Source organism: Macadamia integrifolia, chromosome 4 (genome assembly GCF_013358625.1).
Source record: "Macadamia integrifolia cultivar HAES 741 chromosome 4, SCU_Mint_v3, whole genome shotgun sequence".
Lineage (NCBI taxonomy): Eukaryota > Viridiplantae > Streptophyta > Magnoliopsida > Proteales > Proteaceae > Macadamia > Macadamia integrifolia.
Window position 1 is genome coordinate 21,657,796 of NC_056560.1, and position 21,199 is coordinate 21,678,994.

Genomic DNA, 21,199 nt, shown 5'->3' on the forward strand with positions numbered 1-21,199 from the left:
CCTTAAGAGATTGTAAGGATCCTCTTATCCTTAAAAGAGTGTAAGGTGCCTCTCTACCTTAAAGGAGATTGTAAGGTGCCTCTCTACCTTAAAGGAGATTGTAAGGTGCCTCTCTACCTTAAAGGAGATTGTAAAGGTGTCTCTCTGCCTGTAAAGGAGATTTGTAAGGATACTCTTATCCGTGAAAAAGATTGTAAAGGTTTTCTTCCCTACCTACTGTACTGAAAGGGAGAACTAGTGGAATACCTTACAAGAGGATTCTTGTAGGGAGTGGACTAGACTCGGATTGAGTCGAACCACTATAAATCTTGTGTTGTGTGATTGTGCCTATTTTATTTATTCCGCATTGTTTTAAATTACAATCACACTTGTGTTCTATACACCGAAAAGAGTTAAAATTTCACTAGTATAACCTATTCACCCCCCCTCTAGGTTATTTCAAAGGCATCATCAAGATAGTAGAGAGTAGAGACCATCCTTATCATGTCCACCACCAATCGTCTTCCTTGTCTGTAGATCCTAAAACACACAATATGAAGGAAAGACTGTAACAGAACAGTTTAACGAGTTAGTAATTTGACTCACAGAAAAAAGGTTTAAAGGTCATTGAGACACGGAGTACAGAATACAAAGAGAGAGGAAGGAGGAGAAACAATACCATGACCAAGTATGAGAGTAGAAGTCCCATTAGCAAGAATAACTCAAGTAGGACACATATAACTTACTAGCATAGTTCTAGGTTTTGAAAATTTCGATCGAAAATTCGCAAATTTGGATGATTTCGACCCACCCTGAGATTTCCAAGTTCTGGAAATTTCTACCCTAATTTCTAGAATTAGCCCGAAAATATACATGGTTTCAACCAGGTTTCGTTTCGACGCCCGAAATTTTGAACCTTGCTTACTAGTTATATGAAAAGTAGCATTGGAATCAAAAACCCAAAAACTGTGACATGAAGAAGCAAGTAGCACGGTACGACCTGTATGGCACAAATTGTTGGATACATTTTAGCAACGAAACAGGGATGAATACTGACCAGCTCTAGATGAAGAACAACAGAGAAGTATTAAGTAGTTGTGGTGCCCATGAAGTTTTGCCATACTTCACCCAACACTTGTCAACTGTATGATTGACCTTGCCAGAATGTGAACACTGATGATATCATACCATAAGGAGATCTGATCTGCTTGCACTTTTAATAGAAAGTAGGGCTAGAATGTGAGAACATGTCCCCAAAATATGAATGAATCCCAAAGGCCTGATAGGGCTCCACAGACAGTTTCAAAAATAGCCACTAGAGTTCCTTAAAATCGAGAACTTCAGGATCTAACAAACTAGAGGTCAGATCAGGGTAAAATTGCAGTTGAACACTCCTCAGGGCAGTGATTAATATCCCAAAAATATGACTTAATTCTAATGGCTACATGGTGCAAAACAGGCAAGTCAAAAACAAGAAAAAAAGGTGGGAAAATAGAGCAGCCGCAGGTTCAGGTTAAAGTAGATTTGATCATATATAACTTGTAGAGTAGATCAGATTAAAGTAGATCTGATCAAATATTCCAGACACGGGAACAGATTAATAGTAACAGCTTAAAAAAAATAAGTTCGATCAAATCAGGGAAACTCAAGAAACAAGGATTAAAAGTACCGGTCCCCATATCGGTCGCCGTATCGGTCCGTTAAATGTAAGATACGTATGGGGGGGGGTACCGTATCGTATCCGAGATACACTAAGATGTGCTAAAGATCAAGGATTAAAAGTATTGGTATTGGTCGGCTAAATCTAAGATACATATCGGAGGGTGTCATATCGATATCGGAGATACTTTAGACCATGGCCTAACCAGTTAAATCTCTACCTAGCAGAAAATTGTAATGCAAACAATCAAACCCTCCAAATTCTGAGATATCAATAAGTAGGGCTTCGCCCTTGTGAAGAAATATTTAGATGGTCCACAAGATGATCAGGACTGTTGGCCTCACATATTTTACAGTGGATAGCCTCCACTATGGTCTAAAGAAAACATAACACTCAAAACACCACTTGTAACATGATTATGCATGATAGAGGGATATAGTTGTTAAGGCATCGCCTAGGCGACTAGGCACTTTTGAGAGACCAAGGCGTGAGCAGTCACCTCATTTTATGCACGAAAGGCACCTGCCTTGGTCACTTAGGCATCATCTTGGACACCTAGGTGCCCGTTTATATGGGTCAAAATTTTCATTTTATATGAAATGATTCTTTTTCTAACTCCCTCATTCACTTGTGTACAGAGTTGTCAAACATGGGAATACATGGACTCTTATGCATGTGAATAAAGAAAAAGAAAGAAAAAACCGACATATGTGCTTATATTATATCCTATATACTGTTTATTGTATGTCATTTTTCTCATATTAGGTCCTCACTAAGCATAATTATATCTTATTGCATTGATACATATACATTAAGGCTGCGTTTGGTTAGAAATTCTCCACGATTTTCTTGTCTAGTGCAATTTTCCAGCCGCTTGGTTATCCACGAAGCAACGGAAGATTCTCCTTTTGAAATTTGAAACTGCATCAAACTTCACGTATATTTCTATTAGTGTCGAAATAAAAATCATGACCCCAATGTGAGAAATTCCATGTTTGGGCAAGAAAACTCCATCGATTCACTCATGCCCAGCTGAAACTGTTGATGACTGCCCTCCTGCTTCAGTTCGGTTGGCTGTCGGCACTCTTCCACCGATGGTTCCGTTGCCTCTGTACGTGACTGCAATCTCCGCAACATGGTTTCCTGTTCATTTCCGTAAGTTGCAGCATGTATAGTGAAGAGAGAGAGAGAGAGAAGGGGTACAAGGCAGAGAGATGAGCATGGAGAGAGAGCAAGAGAAGAAGAGACAAGGAGCGGAAGAGAAGGGTGTAGTGGAGGGGGGGAGTAGAGAGGAAACCCTCGTCTCCTGCTACTGTTGACGCCGATGAAGGCCTTGTGGGAGTCATGGCCCTCCTGGAAACTCCGTAGGACTCGGTAGATGAACAGCTTGGACCAGATGACAGAGAGAGGGAGCGTCAAGCCACTCATTAAACCAGCTTTTTGAGAAGCCAAAACTTTTTTTCTTAATTTGTTTTTAGTTTTTCCTTTTCTTTTCCTTTCGTTACCAAACAAGATTTTTTTTTTTTTTTTCATTTCTCATCTATTCTTTTCTACTTTAGATTCATTTTTCTTTTATTTTCTTTTCTATCTGTTTCTATCCAACCAAACACATCCTATATTAATTATAATGCATTAAAGCATTATAGAACTCATTATTGCCTAAATAATACACATCATGCATGCCTAGGGCACCTAGGCAACCCTTAGGTCGCCCTGTCTCCTTGACATGCATGGTCAAATGAATAACTCAAGAAGGTCAGCTTACATTTTTTAGTCTTCCAAAAAAAATCAATAACTATACTAAACTTGGGTTGTTGCCCGACTCCAATCAAGAACATGATGGTTCATTAAGAAACCAAGATTATAAGGATCCCAATCTTGATGATTATCTTTTTGGGGGGACACAACTCCAAACAACGGGAAAAAGATCCCCATGCCAACAGTGTAGGGATTCTTTCCACACCGTCCCACATAACTAGCTCACTCTCTCCTTCTGACATTTTCTCTCTCCTCACTGACCTTGCAGGCCCCCTTTTGATGAAACCGTTTCTTGCATGATGATTTGTGGAGTGGGAGATTCTCATTCCCCAATGCTGGCACTGTGGAGAACCCTTGCCCCAAAAATATAATTTGAAAAAACGAATCACAATGACTAAATATCCACAATATATTGGCATTTTATTGTCCCAAAGGTTTCATCAATGTGATTCATTTTCATGAAAAAACTTTTGCAAGATGTCAGAGTGATTGCCAACAAAAGCAAAGAACATAACTTTGTTCCCCTTTCTGTCCTTCACATTATATGCATCTACCTATCCTATCAAGTTCAAATGGGGTTGCAGAAGTTCACTTGAGGTCAAAATCAAATCCTGAACTACTACACTTAAAAAAAATATGGCAAGTAGAAATAAGTTATTAAAATCAAACCACAAAGCACACACGGCAACACATAAGCGTGCACAATCTCACCTGTGAACCAAATATGAAAACAGCAGCGCAAAAATATACTTAGATCAGAAGTCCTAACCAGTACAGTACCTCAAATTTACTTGCAGGAAATATATTAAGCCTTCGCAGCCTTCGAGGATAGTTCATTTCGGCTTCATGCTTTTGTCTACCACAAGTGACCCCAGAAAGTACAGGAGGAGGAGCCGGTTGCTCAGGGCAGCTAATAGGACCAAGATCATATGACTTCCCAGCAACTAGCTGAGCTTCAAACAAAAGGTGAGGCCTGGGAACTAGAACAGGAAATGGAAAGAACAATCAAAAAATGAGAAAATAATGGAACAACACTAATACAACAACCCCACCCCCCGCCCCCTTTTTTTTTTTTTGGGGGGGTGGGGGGTGTGGTAATTAGTATTAAGAACATGAATTGAGAAATAAGAGATATATTCACACAAGGATGGGCGCAAAAAAATAAAATTTAAAAAACGAGAAGGCTCTGAGATAAGTCAGGCTCTAAATGGGAGTAGGTGTGTGGACTATGGATGCAATTTCTTGGCAGCGGGGGAGCAAGAGCCAGACAAGGTTTTAAGATTGGTGACCAACAAACAACTAATTCAATATCCTAAGTCAATATTTCATCGCAAGACAAAAATTGGAGAAAATGTTCCCCAATAATTCAAGGGGTGTGGATGAGGTAGAGATATGCTCTAAGAGTTTGATCGAGAACTAACGGCAGAATTCATTGAGAAATTTAATGAGGTAGCCACAAAACAACAAATAAGTCATGGATCAGAGTATAGGTCAAACAAGAAACAGCATAAGTTTTTACTGCTCATGTTGTAGCAACAAGCATAGGTGGCATAACCACCAAGGCATAAGCATTTGGGAGTTGTTTTAGTTGTAGATAGCTTTATTGCTGCTTTGGTTGTGCAAAGCTGGATGTTATTGAGTGGAGATAGATCCGGGAGCTGGGTCCCTTCTATCTCTTGGATCCATGCTTGTAATATTTGCTTATTCTTTCCATTCAATCCTTTGAATGAATTCCTTCTCTGTTGTTTCCTAACAACAACAAAAAAGAATGAAAGAAAGAAACAGCTCAAGTATTGAAAGCGCCTATCAGAAATAACAATGTTGTGTTGAGTGACAAGATCCAAAAGTCGACTGAAACATTTGGCCACACACAAACGAAGACAAAGGACTATAGCTTTAAAAAAAAAAAAAAATGCTGCAACTTTAATGCTCTGAAAGGACAGGGAGAAGGCATGACAAAAGACCTGACAACTTGTATTTTAACCAAAGATGTGACCTATAGACAAGTAGGAGAGGAAAGACATTCGAACTCAAATAGTCAGGGTAAACTCTCTTGAGTTAAGTTAGTTTGATTGGCCCGTTTCAGCCACTCTGCTTACCATCATGCATACATAAGGACAAAAAATATAGTGCATCAAATGTGTGCATGGAAGCTGCAGGGAATACATGTTTATAGTTACCTGATTTTTCCCCCTTTTAGGTGAACATAGATGAATACTTAGCTGAAAGCAAGTCTAACAAAATACATAACAGAATATGAAATTTCTTTTTTCATATGTGAATTGACTGTAAACTCATAAAGGAACATAAATGTACAAGAACTATAAATGGAGAAATATATAACAGAAGGTGGACGGACTACATCATTTGGTAAGTCCTAACGTATGGACCCAAGACGATCCCCCCCCCCCTTTTACCTAGAAAAAGTTTTCATTGTTGCAACTGAAAAAATTTATACTTCTGCAACCCTACTATGTTCTGTAATTTGTAAACCATTTCTGAAGTGCAGTAACCCGGGGCGGGTCTTGCTTTCACATGTCCCAGGAGGGGAGGACTGGATTCAGTCCTAAACTTCAGCATTTTTGCACAAAATCCCCACCCTCAGACTTTAACCTGCTTGTTCATGCTGCATGCATTTAAACTGTATCTCTTATGCATTTAAACCCTACCCCCATTCTTCTCTTCCCTTCTTTCTTTCTTATTCTTTCATCATCTTCTTCATCCAACAACACGTATTGCTCTTCAAGTTTTCATTGAATTTCTTCAAATCTTCTAGAAGGTTGGATGTCACTTGTTTTCTTCGGATTAAGCAATTCAGCCATCCAATCAAACTCAAACTTTGGCCAGACATTCAAGAACCCTAATTTGGATATCGGTTCAAAGCTAAGCCCCTTCCAATTCTGCCCTTCCCTTCTCAGCTGGAAAAAGTTACTGGTTTGCCCCTCACGGTTATTGTTTTGTTTTTCCTCCATAGTTCCTTCATTATTTGCATCTGAACTATCATTAAGTAAAAATTTGATATAAAGAAAAGGTTAATTTTGGGAAGGAATCCAAAATTAGCAACAGAAGCAAACCCCTCACGGAAATTGAGCTTCAGTCTTTTTATTTCACCTCTTAGAGGGGAATGTCAACACCTTGGGTTGGGAATCTGTCATATAGATCAAGGGCATTCCCCCAATAATTAATCAGGTTCCATATTGCACCCATTGACATACATTTGAGATCCATAAAAACTTGGTGTTACTTTTGCACTCCATGAAACAAGACATTATTTCAATTTTCAACAGAAAATCTTTTATGCTAATATACCGGGAAGGCGGGAACATGAACATACAATGATTAGAATGCTTAGGCAGCCATACAAGCAGAAAATAGCTAGCAGATAGGAAAAGAGATAAAATAATTCCAAGTTGAGCAAGGCCCAATGCAATAAAAAAGGATAATATAAGAAATGATAAAGAAGGGCATACCACTATCAAGATTCCACCCGTTGCTAGATAAAGCTTGTATCCTCTCCCATAGATCTTCTAAGAAATCCTGATAGTGGAAATCAATAATTAAAAGAAAATGAGGTTAGAGAAAGAACAGTTATGACATAATTTGCTTTTTAGAATGAATAAAGCTATAAGGATTAGAATCAACAAAGGATTGCTGATCAGTGTACGAAATAGGTAATGCTGTACTTTATAGACATAAAGTGTTAACTCACAAATAAATTATCAGACAAAAAACATGAACAGGAACTTGTTTCAGTTGTTTGTCCAACAAAAAGAATCAAGGGTTTCATGATTCATCTTACTAATTGTGCAACCAAGATTGTATTCCTATCCCTTTAAAGTGATAACATCTTTAAAGTTAGAAGTCGAGCAAGTGGTAACAGTGTTTTTAGATGATAAGGTGGCTAAAGCAAGAAACAAGATGGCTGAAAATTTAAGGTAAAAATAATTGAACAATTCCACAAAAGTGAAAAGGAATTTACTAGGTATTGATGGTGTGAAAAGGCAATTGTCCGGATATTTTTTCTATGGTGAGAGGCACCTAAGTCATAAACTCAACCTTTTGAGGCATATAAATTCGAGGTTAAGACACAAGGTCACAGCAAGCTTTTAGTCCTACCAAAAACCCAGTGCACGAGGCTCCTGCTACTCCAGGGACTGGGAGGGGCAAATGTATCTCTTTTTTCTTTTCAATCTATAAAATTTGAGAATGACCAGGAAAACGATAACCACAAGTAAAACAGAATACCCACAACTAATGTCGATAAGAAGATCAGACACAAGTCCACAAGTGGAAAAACCATACCTTTTCACCATAAGCCTTCTCACTTTCATCATCAAACTCAAAAGCTGAGAACCCAGTATCACAGGTATGTTTTCTGATGCTTAAGTATGCCTCTATTCCAACCATAACTCTCTCAATTTCTTCAGGGACTTGCTGCATAAAAATGTTATTATGTCATGAACAAAGCAGACTACGGTAACCTAATATAATAAAAACAACTAGTAAAGCCCCACATGCCCAGGGAAAGAAACAACAATGAATTCTCATTTGCATACTTTAAGGTATAATTAATAAGGCCACTAATAGAATTTATCTTTGACACTATGAGCCACCATTCGAAGTCCATTGAAGGTAGAAACAACAGGGATTTTGAAGGATACGTACTAATAACTAAATGGATCATCAAAGATCAAACCTTTTGGTGGACTGCTAACTATAGCTACTGACCTCCCTGAAAATTATGAGTAAGATGGAATTGTCCTATAACTTTATCAAGTTCTACTGACCTCCCTGAAAATTTCGAGTAAGATGGAATCTTCCTAGAACCCTTGATTTCAAGCTAGTTCTCTGCACCCTAAAACATCATGCAACAGTAACTTTTCAAGCTAGTTCTATGAACCTAACTTATCATGCAACAGTAACTATGTATAATGATAGAAACAATAAACTGATAATAGGTAAACTGAAGATCAACAGCCACATAAAATATAAAAATCATACAAACTCTACCACAAGCTATTAAATTTTAAAATAAATAAATAAATAGCTCTTAAATTCCTCAAATGCAAAACAATTTTCTTAAGTAGTTGAATGTCATAGTAAAGAAGAATGAATATTCATCTGAGATAAAAACAGTGATACCTATGAAGATGATACCAATTAAGAAAAAGAAAAGACTGCTTGCATTAAATTGGTTGGTATCAATTAGCGACCAAAATGAGGCAAAAAGGGTTAGCAGTTGACAAAAAATCATTAACTTGAGTACTATACCAGCATATATTAACCACTAAAAATGATAAACCAGCATATATTAACCACTAAAAATGATCATGCACCTAATGAATAAAAATGAATTTAGTCCATGTATATCTGTCACTGATGCACCACAGCCTGCTGTTAAGGATTTTAAATGGTTAAGGAGAAGGGGTTCATGCACCTAATGAATAAAAATGAATTTAGTCCATGTATATCTGTCACTGATGCACCACAGCCTGCTGTTAAGGATTTTAAATGGTTAAGGAGAAGGGGTGGGTAATCTGATAAAATTGATTAGGGTATATAAATAAATAGATTAAAAAAAAAAAAAAGAAGGAGAAGAAGAAGAAGAAGAAGAAATAAGGACTGTTATGGGACTACAAAGTACGAACAGCACCTGTGAAGAGTGATTTTGAAAATAAGAATAAGAGAGACAAGATGAATAACAGAACTAAAAAGGAGGGGAAACTAGGACCAAACAACCAGTTATACTTTCCAACTCCATAAGCTACTAAGAGAAGACTTAAATTTGTGCAACCCCTTGGACTTAATTTTTGGGCTTTACAAATGATCTTTCTACACCCAAAAAATGTTAAAAATAAAGTCCCATAACCATCAATACCAGAGCAAGGACTGCTCATGATGTATGCTTGTTTTAGTTACAGGGAAAAAAAAAAAAACAAGAACTTTGTTAGTCATCAAAATTACAAGGATTTGAGGTTTTCACTGCTAACATTGAGACTTCTTATTTTTACCTTTCCCATTGTAAAGATTAAATTTTGCACCAAAAGATCCACCTAATAATAATAATAATAATAAAGATGGATACAAAAGTCTTACAGTGTTGACTGAACCAAGGAGCCTATTCAAAAACATCAAATATCATGATTAATCCAATCCCATGGTTAAAGTAGAATGGGGAAAATAGAAAAACGAACCACTACAGAAGGAAGAAAAAATTTAAAAAAAATAATAATAATAATAATAAAGGCCTCTGAACCTTATCTACAAATAAACAGCATGGCTTGGATTTGTTCCCTGTGTTTCTGAAATTTTTGGTCCAGCCATCTAATTTGGTATTAGAGACAATTATGGATGAGCCTTCGCATGATTTTGCTGTTGGGGAGAATTGAAAAAAGGAGAGCAAACAGTCTTTCACTGACAAAAGCCAGCGTTCTTCAGAAATTAGTATACTGACCAATAAAGTAATGGCATACCTAGGTGCCATTCACTTGAGAAACTTTCAGGGGTAGCTCTAGTGGACCTCATTGGAAATTGAGATATTTTCAATATCCATGGATGAATTTGTTTTGTAGGCAGAAAGAAGGAGAGGAAAGGGTCTGGTTCATCATTGAACCAATTTTTCACCCACACCAGACCATGCAATTGGGGTTGTCTGGTTTCCTTAGAAAACGGGATTGGGATTCTTGGTAGCTGCTAGGACTCTTAGTTTCCTTCTATTTCATTTTTTTGTTGTTCAGGCAGGCTAGAATACCTCTTATAAGTCTCCAGCCTTGTTCTAGTTTTCTTTATTAGAGTCCTAGGTTGTTAAGGATCCTCCTTTCTAGGCTACATATTGTAGTTTCCTATTTTATTTCAACTTTCTTTATTTCTTTATAAGTAAGCTTGTACGGCTCTTTACTGAAATGATTGAATGAATTGAAGAAATTGAATTTTTCTGTGGTGTGCTAAGAAAACCTGCTGGCCAATCCTTAAACTAGTTTCTGTTTTGTCCCATAACTTCCAAAATTGTCCTCTTCCCTTTAGAATTATTTCCTAACTTGTCCCCTATTATGTTACTGTTCCAGAAATTAAAGAATTGAAATTACCTCTAATTCTTGAGCCGTTTAGCAGTGGACCCATAGCGACTCGAGACTAAAGTTTGGGCACCTAGGGTTGCATCAACTTGGAAGTCACATACTGCGTATTGAAGAAAGAGGATGTGAGACTGAAGATGCTAAAGCTTGCCTTAAGTGGTTCATAAGGCCCACAGAGAGTGAGATGTGCATATAGGAATGATCCCTAATACAGTCCTAGACAAGTGGCAAGATCTAGCAAAGTGGAAATTAGAGTTCTTTACGGTTTTGTTTATAACTAGGGTGAAAAATCTAATTTGATCGTACACAGAGGGGCCTCAGCCCAAGTGCACAAACCAATATCAGGGAACCTTCTTTTTTTTTTTCCTCTTTTTTTTTTCCTTTTTTTTTAATAAGAAAATCTTGCGAAACTTTATAACATTGTGAATCAACCATTTTTTCCCATACATTTTGGAGCTGAGAAGAGTTTTCTCCCATAAATAAAATAAAATCTAAAGAGTTACTAATCTCAATCCCTAGAAGGGAGAAGAGTAAAGGAGAATAATATCCAAATTATAATGAAGCTGGGGAAAAAATACAGTTTATCTAGAGGAATATCTGTGCCATGAAAGAAAAAGAGAATATCATAGCACTTGCATTCACACAAAATATAAAGAACCATCTTATGGGCATGTCTGATTTTCAACAATTTAACACAAACAGTATCAAACAATCAATTACTCAGTTTCTAAGCAGGAGACCCTTTTCGATAACAAGTTTGTGAAGCACCACAAGGATTAAAAAGTGGGAGATAGCCATACTAAACCCTCCAAGTGTTAAAACACTTTTACCTCAATCAGCTCTGCACCTCCCCATGGGAGACAAGACAAGATGCAAGTTATGTAAAAGTCTGCACGTGCTTGCCAAGAAGGATTTCCATTTTCTTCATCTACTGTTGTGGCAGCAGATGACAATAGTGTTTCGAAGACCACAATTATCGACCCTGGTTGGAGCACTTTGCTGCACATCTATGGGGCATAGCAAGCATGCAATGTGATTAAATAACAAGAATAAATTATTCAATCAGTTGACTATTGGAAGAAGGAGAAACAACAAAACCCAGCCAATTATCTCAATTACTGCCCATTTACGTTGAGGACAAAAAATTTAACAAGTTGATATCTTCATGCGTCATGCCAAAAGTGAAGCAGTTAATACTGCCCAATTGGGCCTAGGGCTACCTTATTTTGGGTCTTCGATGGATTCTAGGACCTTTGGGTTGATTAATTTTGGGTCCTGTCTGGTATTGGGCCTTAATTATAAGCCCACAAAGTGAGCTCGAAGTCTGAGCATGAGGTTAAAAGTAAATGTCTTAGTATTTCAGTTATAAGTGTTGAGTTAGATTAAAATACTTGATAATTGATACCTATGTAAGAATTCTGTTTCGAGTCTACTAAGTTATTCAGTGTGAGAAAGTGATTAGAAGTCCAATTGTGAGGCTAGTTAGGAATGTCTAAGGGCTTATATAAATGCATACACCCCCATTAATTACATTAATTAGATATGATTTGAGTAGAGCATCCTAGTTAGGAATGTCTAAGGGCTTATATATATATATATATATATATATATGCATACAACCACGATTAATTAGACATGATTTGAGTAAATAATTGACAGATTTCATAAAGAGTTTTAGAGATGTTGAGCTAGGCATAAAGGACTGGTATATTTGATTCTAACTATTTCATCCTGGGATTTATCGTCTCCCTTCTTCCCTATTCTTTCTGGAATTTTCCTCTAATTCTTCTAGTTCTCCCTGCTTTCTTCTACTAGTCTTCTCTTCTGTATTGACTATCAAACTTCAGAATCCTAACTATTTCTTCCTGGTTATTAAATTTGAATTGCAAATCAAAGTTCTGCAATTTATTAGATTCATCCCAGATCTGTTCCCCTAGATCTGATAAAAACGCTCCAGTACTCTTGCAGTTCTTGCTTGTATAGCTGGAATTTTAAGCTAGCTAGGTTTCGTCTAGTTTTAGATCTCTGGTTTTCAAGAACATTACATCGAATGATAGGTCTGATTATGCTCCACACTCGACCAGAATTAGATCCAGATCAATTCTATCAACTTCTATATTGATCCTGCTTGTAATTCTTTTACTAGATTCCTTTCAATAACCCTGAACTGCATAGAAGAGAGGCAGAAAAGGAGAGCTATGGGAAGCAAGTGCGCAAAATCAGCTCCAAGTTTTTAGTTCACTAGCACATCAACATCTCGAACCATAACCCGGGATAAAATTTCACTCAGATGCACAACACAACTTAACATGGGGTCAGTTAATCCAGTTCTAAACCTGTTCAACAAACAATGTCAAGGGAATATATATACAGAATACATATACTATTCAAAATCTACACCACTAAAATCAAAAATAAGGAAAAGTAATCCAGTTTGGCTGGTAAGCTCCTCCAGAAAATACCTATGACCACACTGAATGGAATTCCTTCTTCGAGGTAATAGACTTCATGGGATGTACAAAGTGAATAGATTGGCTGTTGGCTTGTTTTTCTTTACCATCCTTTTCCCACAATCATCAATGAATACATAACAAGCTTTCTTTTCAATGGTGGGGAGATGAGGAGACCAACACCCCACCCCAAAAAAAAATGCAATCTTGCTACTAGATTAGAAAAAATAATAATAACAATAATAAACCATTTATGAAAATTAATAAAAAATTCCTGATAGGCCCAGACTCCTAGAGTAACAAAAGACCAAATCATATGTAAACCATTCTTACATACCAGCATTGTCAGAAACCGCATCAAGATACGAATTCTATTGCAATCGCCTGAGTGTAAAGCATCCTGCAACCCAGCAGATACTTCTACTAAATCAAAAATTCCAGGACAAGGGAAGATAATTTTAATTAAGACTAGAACAATGACTAAACTTTCCTTTCCTTGCCATTGCAATTCCCACAAAATATATGATCAGCAAGCTTCGGATGAACTTCCACAAAATATACCACTTATAGGAAATGTTTTATCGTATCAAGAACTTTAGGTAATTCAATCAACAAACGTAGGCTAGAAGGAAAACCAGATATGAACTAATGAACATACAAGCTACCAATAAAAGTAGTAATATTTAAACAAGATAGCTTCACAAGTTAAGGTAACCCATCAATGCATCCTTCATTTATTTTATACCTGCAAGTTAGTTTGAGTATGCTCCACTACTTTTCTGGAAAAATCCTCACTTTCCAGATTCAACAATCCAACCTGTAAGGATAGGAAAACAACACAAGCATCTGTAGAACAAACACCCTACTTTGCAGAAAACTAAAAAATAAATTAAAATTAATAACAAAGGAGAGAAATTACACAAATTCCAAAGACAAATGAACATTTACAAGTTACAACAACACAATATAACCAGCAAACAGATACTGATGTGAGAAAAATAATAGATTAAAAAATTCTAGAAAATGGGGGGAGGGTCCGCAATCAATAGAGAGCTAATATATTGCAAAGAAACTTATAAAATCAAATTAAGGAAACAAAGACTCTTAAGTCATGTCCGAGAAGAATGGTAACGGTTAAACAACAACCATTTGTAATCAAAGTAAGCTCTTCCAGTTTAACAGTTCTAATGTTGTCAAAATTGCACAAGGTAAGTACTTGAGGCATGATGTGCACCTCCCTAGGTACAGCACTTCAATCACACACTCAATCTAATTCATGCAGACCACTTAAGCCAAGGATCATGCCAGATCACGCCCAAAAGGATCAAATGTTGTTGTCATAGGCATGTAATGAGAATGCATAGCAGGTGGTTTAATATAGTCTTAAACCAAGTGTCAAGCAGCTGAAGTTGTGAACCTCATAGCCTCATAACGAGTTGGAGGTGCCCGATGGCATTTCTGCAAATAATAGTTATGACAATTTGAGGAGTATCCAATGTCTACTCAAGAAAAAATGGGTGAAGCCTTAACTTCATCTTGTAAATGAAGCAGCCAGTTGCTAATGGGTGCGGCCTCCAAGCTTACCTTCTCTTGGTCACTTGACTTTGTGTTCACTGCATGCCAAAAGTTGTGGGAATTTAAATTTTTGGTGTTTGACAAGAGCATTCTACGATGTCCTTTTTTCTTTTTTCTTTTTTCTTTTTTGGGTAGAACTACTAATGGGAAAAAAAACCCTATGTGTTTTTATAAGCGTACAGACTTATGTTGTATTTTACCTAATTACTAGAAGTTTCTGACATTCATGATTCATATATAACTTTTGAAAACCTAAATCTATTTAGGCATAAGTAATGCTCTATGCCTCACACCACAAGCAATTAGAGTCCCTAGCACAGCTCACACACTCTTACCACTTTAATTACACAGAATTGAGCTTCACCCAGTACAAAGCGCTAAACAAATACATGGATAATGGGGAAAATCCTCCTTGATAGCCCGTCAAGATTCAGTGCCCAAAATGTCTGTCATACGGCAGCTCAGCAGGAGTTTGAACTTTAGGCCACATCATCTTAGATCATCCTTGACTCATAGTAAGTTAGAACCCCAAAGCATTACACATTTAGACCATAAACACAATGAACGAGTCAATTTGGTCAATATTTGGATTGCTAATGAAACGAAGGAAAAAGGTTCAATACCACGTTGGACCATGATATGAGCTTCGCATCAACAACTAATGGGATGGCCAACTACAATTGAGTTCAGCACCAACTTCTAACGGATTCCCAACTACATGGTCCCCTATCTATTTAACTGCCACATCATCCCTACACTAGTTTAAATTTTTAAAATACAAGAAGAAAATCCGCGACCACGAGATGATGGACAATATGGTTGAGACATGCCACAAAATTTGAATGCAGACAAATCCAAGAGGTCGTCTATGTATCCAGGAGTCAGTTTGGTTCAATCAGCTCCCCACAATGCCCACATGACCCAAACTAGTGGACCGTGAAGTTAACCTTATCTAGATGGGCAGTGTAAATAACATCTTCCCTAAATAGTATATACACAAGAACTCAGGAAGGAATGAAAGGGACATAGTTTCACCATACCACTGTACCATACAAAGGAATCTTGTGAGGCAGTTGTTCAGCACACTGGAGAAGGAACTGTCAGAAAATAGAAAACAAAATCAGTATGTGATAACAAGCATGTTTCAATAGGGAGAAAAAAGTCTTTAGTCAAGTATAGCATGACATTTTCAGACCAATCAATAGAACTATTGACACAAGGAAAATACTCAAATCAGCCAAATTCCAGCTTGCTAGCAAAACTATCAACTGTATCAATATACCGATCTATCAATTCTTTTAAGGAAAAAGTTGATGTTCACAAAGGCTAGTGACTTCTGTCAAATTCACAAGACACATGGCTGATAATGTTATATATGATTGTGTACATATTATATAGGGCCTTGCACAAATCTCATCTGTCAAGTTGCAGTCAGGTAAAAGTATATAATGGAGGAAAAAACATGGTTCAAAGTTTTACCAAATTACGAAAAATGTCACTTACCTCTAACAAAATAACAAGCAATAACAGAGTCTGCTCATTTGATAAGAAATCTTATTCATCCGGCCAATCCAATGGAAGCTTTAGTATTTTCCTAATTGGGCTGGTTCCTGGTCGATCCTTTGTTTGGATCATCCAATATGCATCAGTATCAGTCCGAGCATGACCAACCCCATAATGATCCTAAAACACTTGTAGAATAGCAAGTAATCTTGGTTGGTTCAAGTCTTATCAGACTTATTGGTTCAGATTTCTAAAAATAATACCTCACTGATTTTTCTCCTTCCTAAGCTTAGGGATCTCAGATATGTCCAGAATTGTTTACCAAGTCCAAAACCCAATTTGTATGGATGAAACCAAAAGAGCCCAAAATTATTTTCGAAAGTGCTTTGTTGCAGTTAGGTGAAAAAGGGACAATCTTGCTAATACATCATTGTATCAATATGGCACAACAAGAGAATACATAAAGATAAAGCAACCCATTTATAGGATAACCTCACCTACCAAACTCTTGGGGTTCGAGTTCAACAGATCAGTATCTGGACGCAATTGAGCTTATCTAATTTCTTATAAAAAAAATAAAAAATATGCACACACTTTCTGTTTGTTGTAAAGGAAAGAGGATTCACCGTACATACTTATATTCCTGCAATTATTTTTTCTTTTTGCAGGGAAAAAAAAATTCTCACAACCTAAGTGTTCAACTTCCCATTAGATGTGTTTTAGGGAAGCCATGTTCTATGTCTCATTGAATCAAAAGAAGAACCACTGACATTGAAAATGAATCTTAAAGAAGGAAAGAAAGAAATTTACTGCTAAAATGTCATCTTTAGAGTGGTCCAGCTCGCGCATAAGTATACCATAGCATGTTTCCTGCATCACAACAAAGAAGCACAACACCCTGCGTCGTTAGTAACATGAGATTCGTAGAACTAAGTAAATAGGTTTACAATCAAGTATTCCAATTTGAGTTAAAAGCTAGGGTTTCAGCAAACTACGCCAAAATTGAAGATAACCGAGAGAAGAGAAGATTCAAAGTAGTGATTAGAGAATTAAACTAACAATGTGATCTTTGAAATCGGAAGTTCCGCCATACTCAGGGCAATTATCGCCGATTCTCAGAAGAAGAGTACGCCAGCTACTCATCGCTCTGAAGAAACTAAAAATACAAAACGATCGGCAACAACCAAAATGAGAAAAGGAATAACGGATGAAGAAGACAAGTGATATACTTCTACAGAAACTCTCAACAGAAGCAAGTAAAGGGAAGGAAGAGATTTACCTCTGCTTAGGGTTTTGTAGGGGTTTTTCGGTTGTGGTTTCAGAAAGTAGAAATGGAGGGAATGAGAACAAAAGGTAGAAAAAAATAGACAACCGATGAGCCCCGAAGGACAGTACAGGGCCTTAGGGTGTGTTTGGATGCCAAGAAAAGAAAATAAGGAAAATAGAATCAGGAAAATAAAATATTTTATTTCATGCTGTTTGTTTCGAAAAAGAAACGAAAATTTGTTTGGGGGAGGGGGGGCGTGGTTGGGTTCTTCGACGAGAGGCGGTTACTGAGAAGATGAGTGGAGGTTGGTTGTGGGCGTCAAATTTCCGGTGATCTTCTGCAACTTGGTGCCCGTGGATAACTCTCTCAGATTTTTAACCCCAGTTTCTCTGTTTCTCTCTCACCCTTGCCAAAGGATGGAAGATCGGTCGAAGATACTCTGCAACTTAGGGGCCCTACCTCTCTCTCTCTCTCTCTCTCTCTCTCTCCATTGCTCTTCCGGCTTCCCCCTGCCTGCTATGCTCAGCTTCCGGACAAATCTTCCACAGCTCTGTGAATGCCCACAATCTTTTTGCTACCTCTTTTAGAACCTGGCTGTGATTTCCGCCCTCAAACCCTATCACTATTTCTTGCTATAACCAATTTTTCCTCGCCCTCCCAGTGAGATTTCTTTTGTTGCAATGTAAGAAGATTGCGTGAAAACGATGCCAAGTTCAAAATTTTAAATCTGAAATTTCTATCCGTTAAAGAGACTATGGAGACTCGCAAACACCCAAAAAAAAACCCAAAAAGATTTCTTTCGCGGATTTCTTTCGTTGCAACTTGCAACGGAAGAAATTGCGTGAAAACGAAGCAAGTTCAAAATTTAAAATCTGAATTTTCTGCCCGTTATGGAGACTATCAAACACAAAAAACGTGAAGAATCAAGAAAGCCGAATAAACCGTATGGGTTTCTTTTCTTTCTTATCATACAAGCAAAGCCTTAAGGCCCTTAACGAAGGGTTTGAGATCATTGCTGGCGTTCTAGCATAGACTTCTCTGTTTACAAACTTAGTTTGGTTGTCAAGAATGAACAAACAAAAAAAGAAAAGAGGAGAGATGTAGACATGGAACCAGATCCTCCCAATGCGTCTAGTGCACATCCAATGGGGGGGGGGGGGGGGGGGCATGTATTTCCAGCCATCCGATGAGCATTGGATAGAATTTATGTTCGACACATAACCATATCCTCTCATGTGCACACATAAGCATGAATACAAAAAGTGAAACACACTGAAAGAGCTCGAGGTATAATTCCTGATCTTGCCTCTAAAAGGAGAGAAGTTGCCCTTTCATAGACAAAAGGGAGGCTTGACTTATGCAAAGGAAAAAATAAGGAAGTAGTGGCTCATAAGAATGGTTGTAAATTTTTGTTCAAACTATAAGTTTTGATCCATTAAGCATTTAGAGGGTATGATGACTATAATGGATCTTCTATTTCATTCCCCAATATTAAGGGTCCGTTTGATAACGTTTCAAGAAATGCGTTTCTGCCGTTTCTGTTTCCAGAAACAACAGAAACGGAGTAAAAAGCCTTTGATAAAACTGTTACGTTTCACTTATTTTCAAAAATAGAAATATAAATTTTTACTTATTTATGGTTCAATAAACGACCTAGGCGAAACTTGTTTCGCCGTTTCTAGAAACGACTTGTAGCCATTCTTTCATTGGTTACTATCGACTTCTAAAAACATGACTTATCAAACACCTTCAATTCCGTTTCTGTTTCTATAAACTGAAATTTATGTTTCTGCCGTTTCTTGAAACAGAAACCGCAGAAACGTTATCAAACGGGCCCTAACTAGGGCATGCGGTGTTAATTCAGACGGTGTTAGAGATTATTCTTTTATTATCTCATGTTATGTTATGTTATGTTCTGCCTTCCCACTGAAGTTCTGTTATGGATAAGAAGACTCTATTAGTCTAAATTTTGGGAATGAGGGATTGGAAATCATAAAATAAAAATCCATCACATTGCTTGGAAGCCTTTTCATCAGCTTGTTATTGAAGCTTTGAAGTCCCCGCCCAAAGTCCCCAACCAAGTTGTAGCCAGAATTTTCAAAACCATTAGTTTATTTATTGACAAAATTAGATGGTATAGGTTCAACAAAATATCAATGGATGGGGTATCATTTTTTTTTACAGGAAAAACAAAACTAACAGCAATTTCGACAATATGACTGCTATGATGATTGCTTTAAATTACATCTAATATTTCCACGTGCTAACGAATGACGAATGAAATGATAAAAATGCCATGAGTTTCTAAATCTAACAAAAATATTTTAATTTTGAAAGATATGGTTCTACACCGTGTTTTTTACTTTTTTCTTAACTTTCAATTTTGATCATAATCATTCATATAATTTTTTAAATAATGACAAACAATATGGAACAATTTAATTTAACATCATATCATCGATAGCTAGAATATATTAGATGTGGTAGCTTTGGCTCGTGGAGCAGGCACCCAGGGGAGGAGGTCGTGGGATTGAATCCTGTTGTACGCATTGTGTGAGTGTATGTGTATGTTTCCTTATTTATTTTGTACCCACCCGTGGGTTGCCCATATGGTTAATGCGAACTGGGGATTGTGTGGATTAGGTGGTACACGGTCTCAGGTTCAATTCCTCATCTGTGCATATGTGATAGTGGAGATCATGGCAGTAGTGGGTTGCTGTGCTAGTCTTCTTAGTTTTTTAAAAATATCAACTGCACCCCTAAAGCCTAACACCGTTAGTTTAGAAATAGAAAACACTCTTTTGATCCTATTATTTTTCACCGTTTTACCCCCTTTTACTCTCAAATAAAACAATTGGCGAACCTACGAGGAAAAACCAACCGTGTTGAAAGAATTTTGCAGCCATTGAACGGTTTATCCAATAAAGAAACAGCGATTGAAGGGCATGTCGAAGGAATTTACAGTCATCTAGGGTTTTATCTGATTTCAGGGTCATCTTTAATCTATGCACAAACCCACCTCAGTGAAACTCAAATTTCAGATTCAGATTACAAGACATAACCAACAGCCTATGAAATGCTTGAAATTATCAATTTCCCAAAAGGAATTCTTCCCGAAGGTACCAAGGAACATGTATTCCACAACGATAACAGATTTTAGGTATATCTTGATAACAATGACAACTTTAATGTTGATGGAGGGTACAATCTATATTACAGCAAAAAGATCACAGAGTGAGTTGGGTATGGTTCTTTGACGGATGAAAGATGAGAGCGTCAAGATTTTGTTCATATGGCTGGGCATCAACAAGGTGAGCATATAAGGTGGGAATGTCATTGCCTGAGTCAGAAGAGAATCTCTAAATCGAACTAAACCTTTGATTCTTTTCAATCGCACTGAATTGGGGGTTTTTACATCATAGGATAAAATGTTAAATTTACCCTCAAGAGGAAGGGAAAATTGAAAACCAGCCATTTATAAAAATAACAACTAAATCACATCAGCAAGTGCTGATTTTGATCACAAAAGAGGGGATGCACTAGGTATTTTTAGAAAACTAGGGTTGTATACGATATAAGGTTCCCGATTAAGGGTAGTACAAGATAATTTTCCTATTATAAATGGAAGAATAAGAGTCAACCATAATGTTCTTACATATTTTAAATGTTTGATTTGGATCATAACCATTCAATTAGCATTTTAAATCATGGAAAACACAATAAAAAAAGGAGGTAAACAACATAGTGAACGACATCTTGGCCTCTTTGGTGTAATTTGAAGTACAAGTTTTTTCTTTAAGCCAGGATGAGGGAGAAATCCCTTCACCAATGGCCATCAAGACATTTGGCTGGGCATAGGGATAAAAGGGCATTTTCATCCTTTAACATATAGAACGAAAGAATGGATCCTTCACCATGCATGAAGAAAAAATTT

At 37.1% G+C, this 21,199-nt stretch overlaps 1 protein-coding gene across 2 annotated transcripts in view; it reads right to left on the reverse strand.

Moving 5' to 3' along the window:
* The window catches only part of LOC122076531 (nuclear cap-binding protein subunit 1), a 53,981-nt gene extending 35,714 nt beyond the window's left edge, over positions 1–18,267 (reverse strand). Inside the window, exons 1-10 of one of the 2 annotated variants that reach the window (XM_042641866.1) lie at positions 17,278–18,267; positions 17,058–17,154; positions 16,809–16,868; positions 15,536–15,592; positions 13,666–13,737; positions 13,258–13,320; positions 11,301–11,477; positions 7,700–7,831; positions 6,868–6,934; positions 4,178–4,377 (exon numbers count right to left, since the gene is read on the reverse strand). In XM_042641866.1, the coding sequence (XP_042497800.1) occupies positions 4,178–4,377; positions 6,868–6,934; positions 7,700–7,831; positions 11,301–11,477; positions 13,258–13,320; positions 13,666–13,737; positions 15,536–15,592; positions 16,809–16,868; positions 17,058–17,141 (912 nt within the window). In that variant the 5' untranslated portion in view covers positions 17,142–17,154; positions 17,278–18,267. The remainder of the gene's footprint in view (positions 1–4,177; positions 4,378–6,867; positions 6,935–7,699; positions 7,832–11,300; positions 11,478–13,257; positions 13,321–13,665; positions 13,738–15,535; positions 15,593–16,808; positions 16,869–17,057; positions 17,155–17,277) is intronic. The other variant, XM_042641867.1, reaches the window with a different exon arrangement.
* Between the last annotated feature and the right edge of the window lie 2,932 nt (positions 18,268–21,199).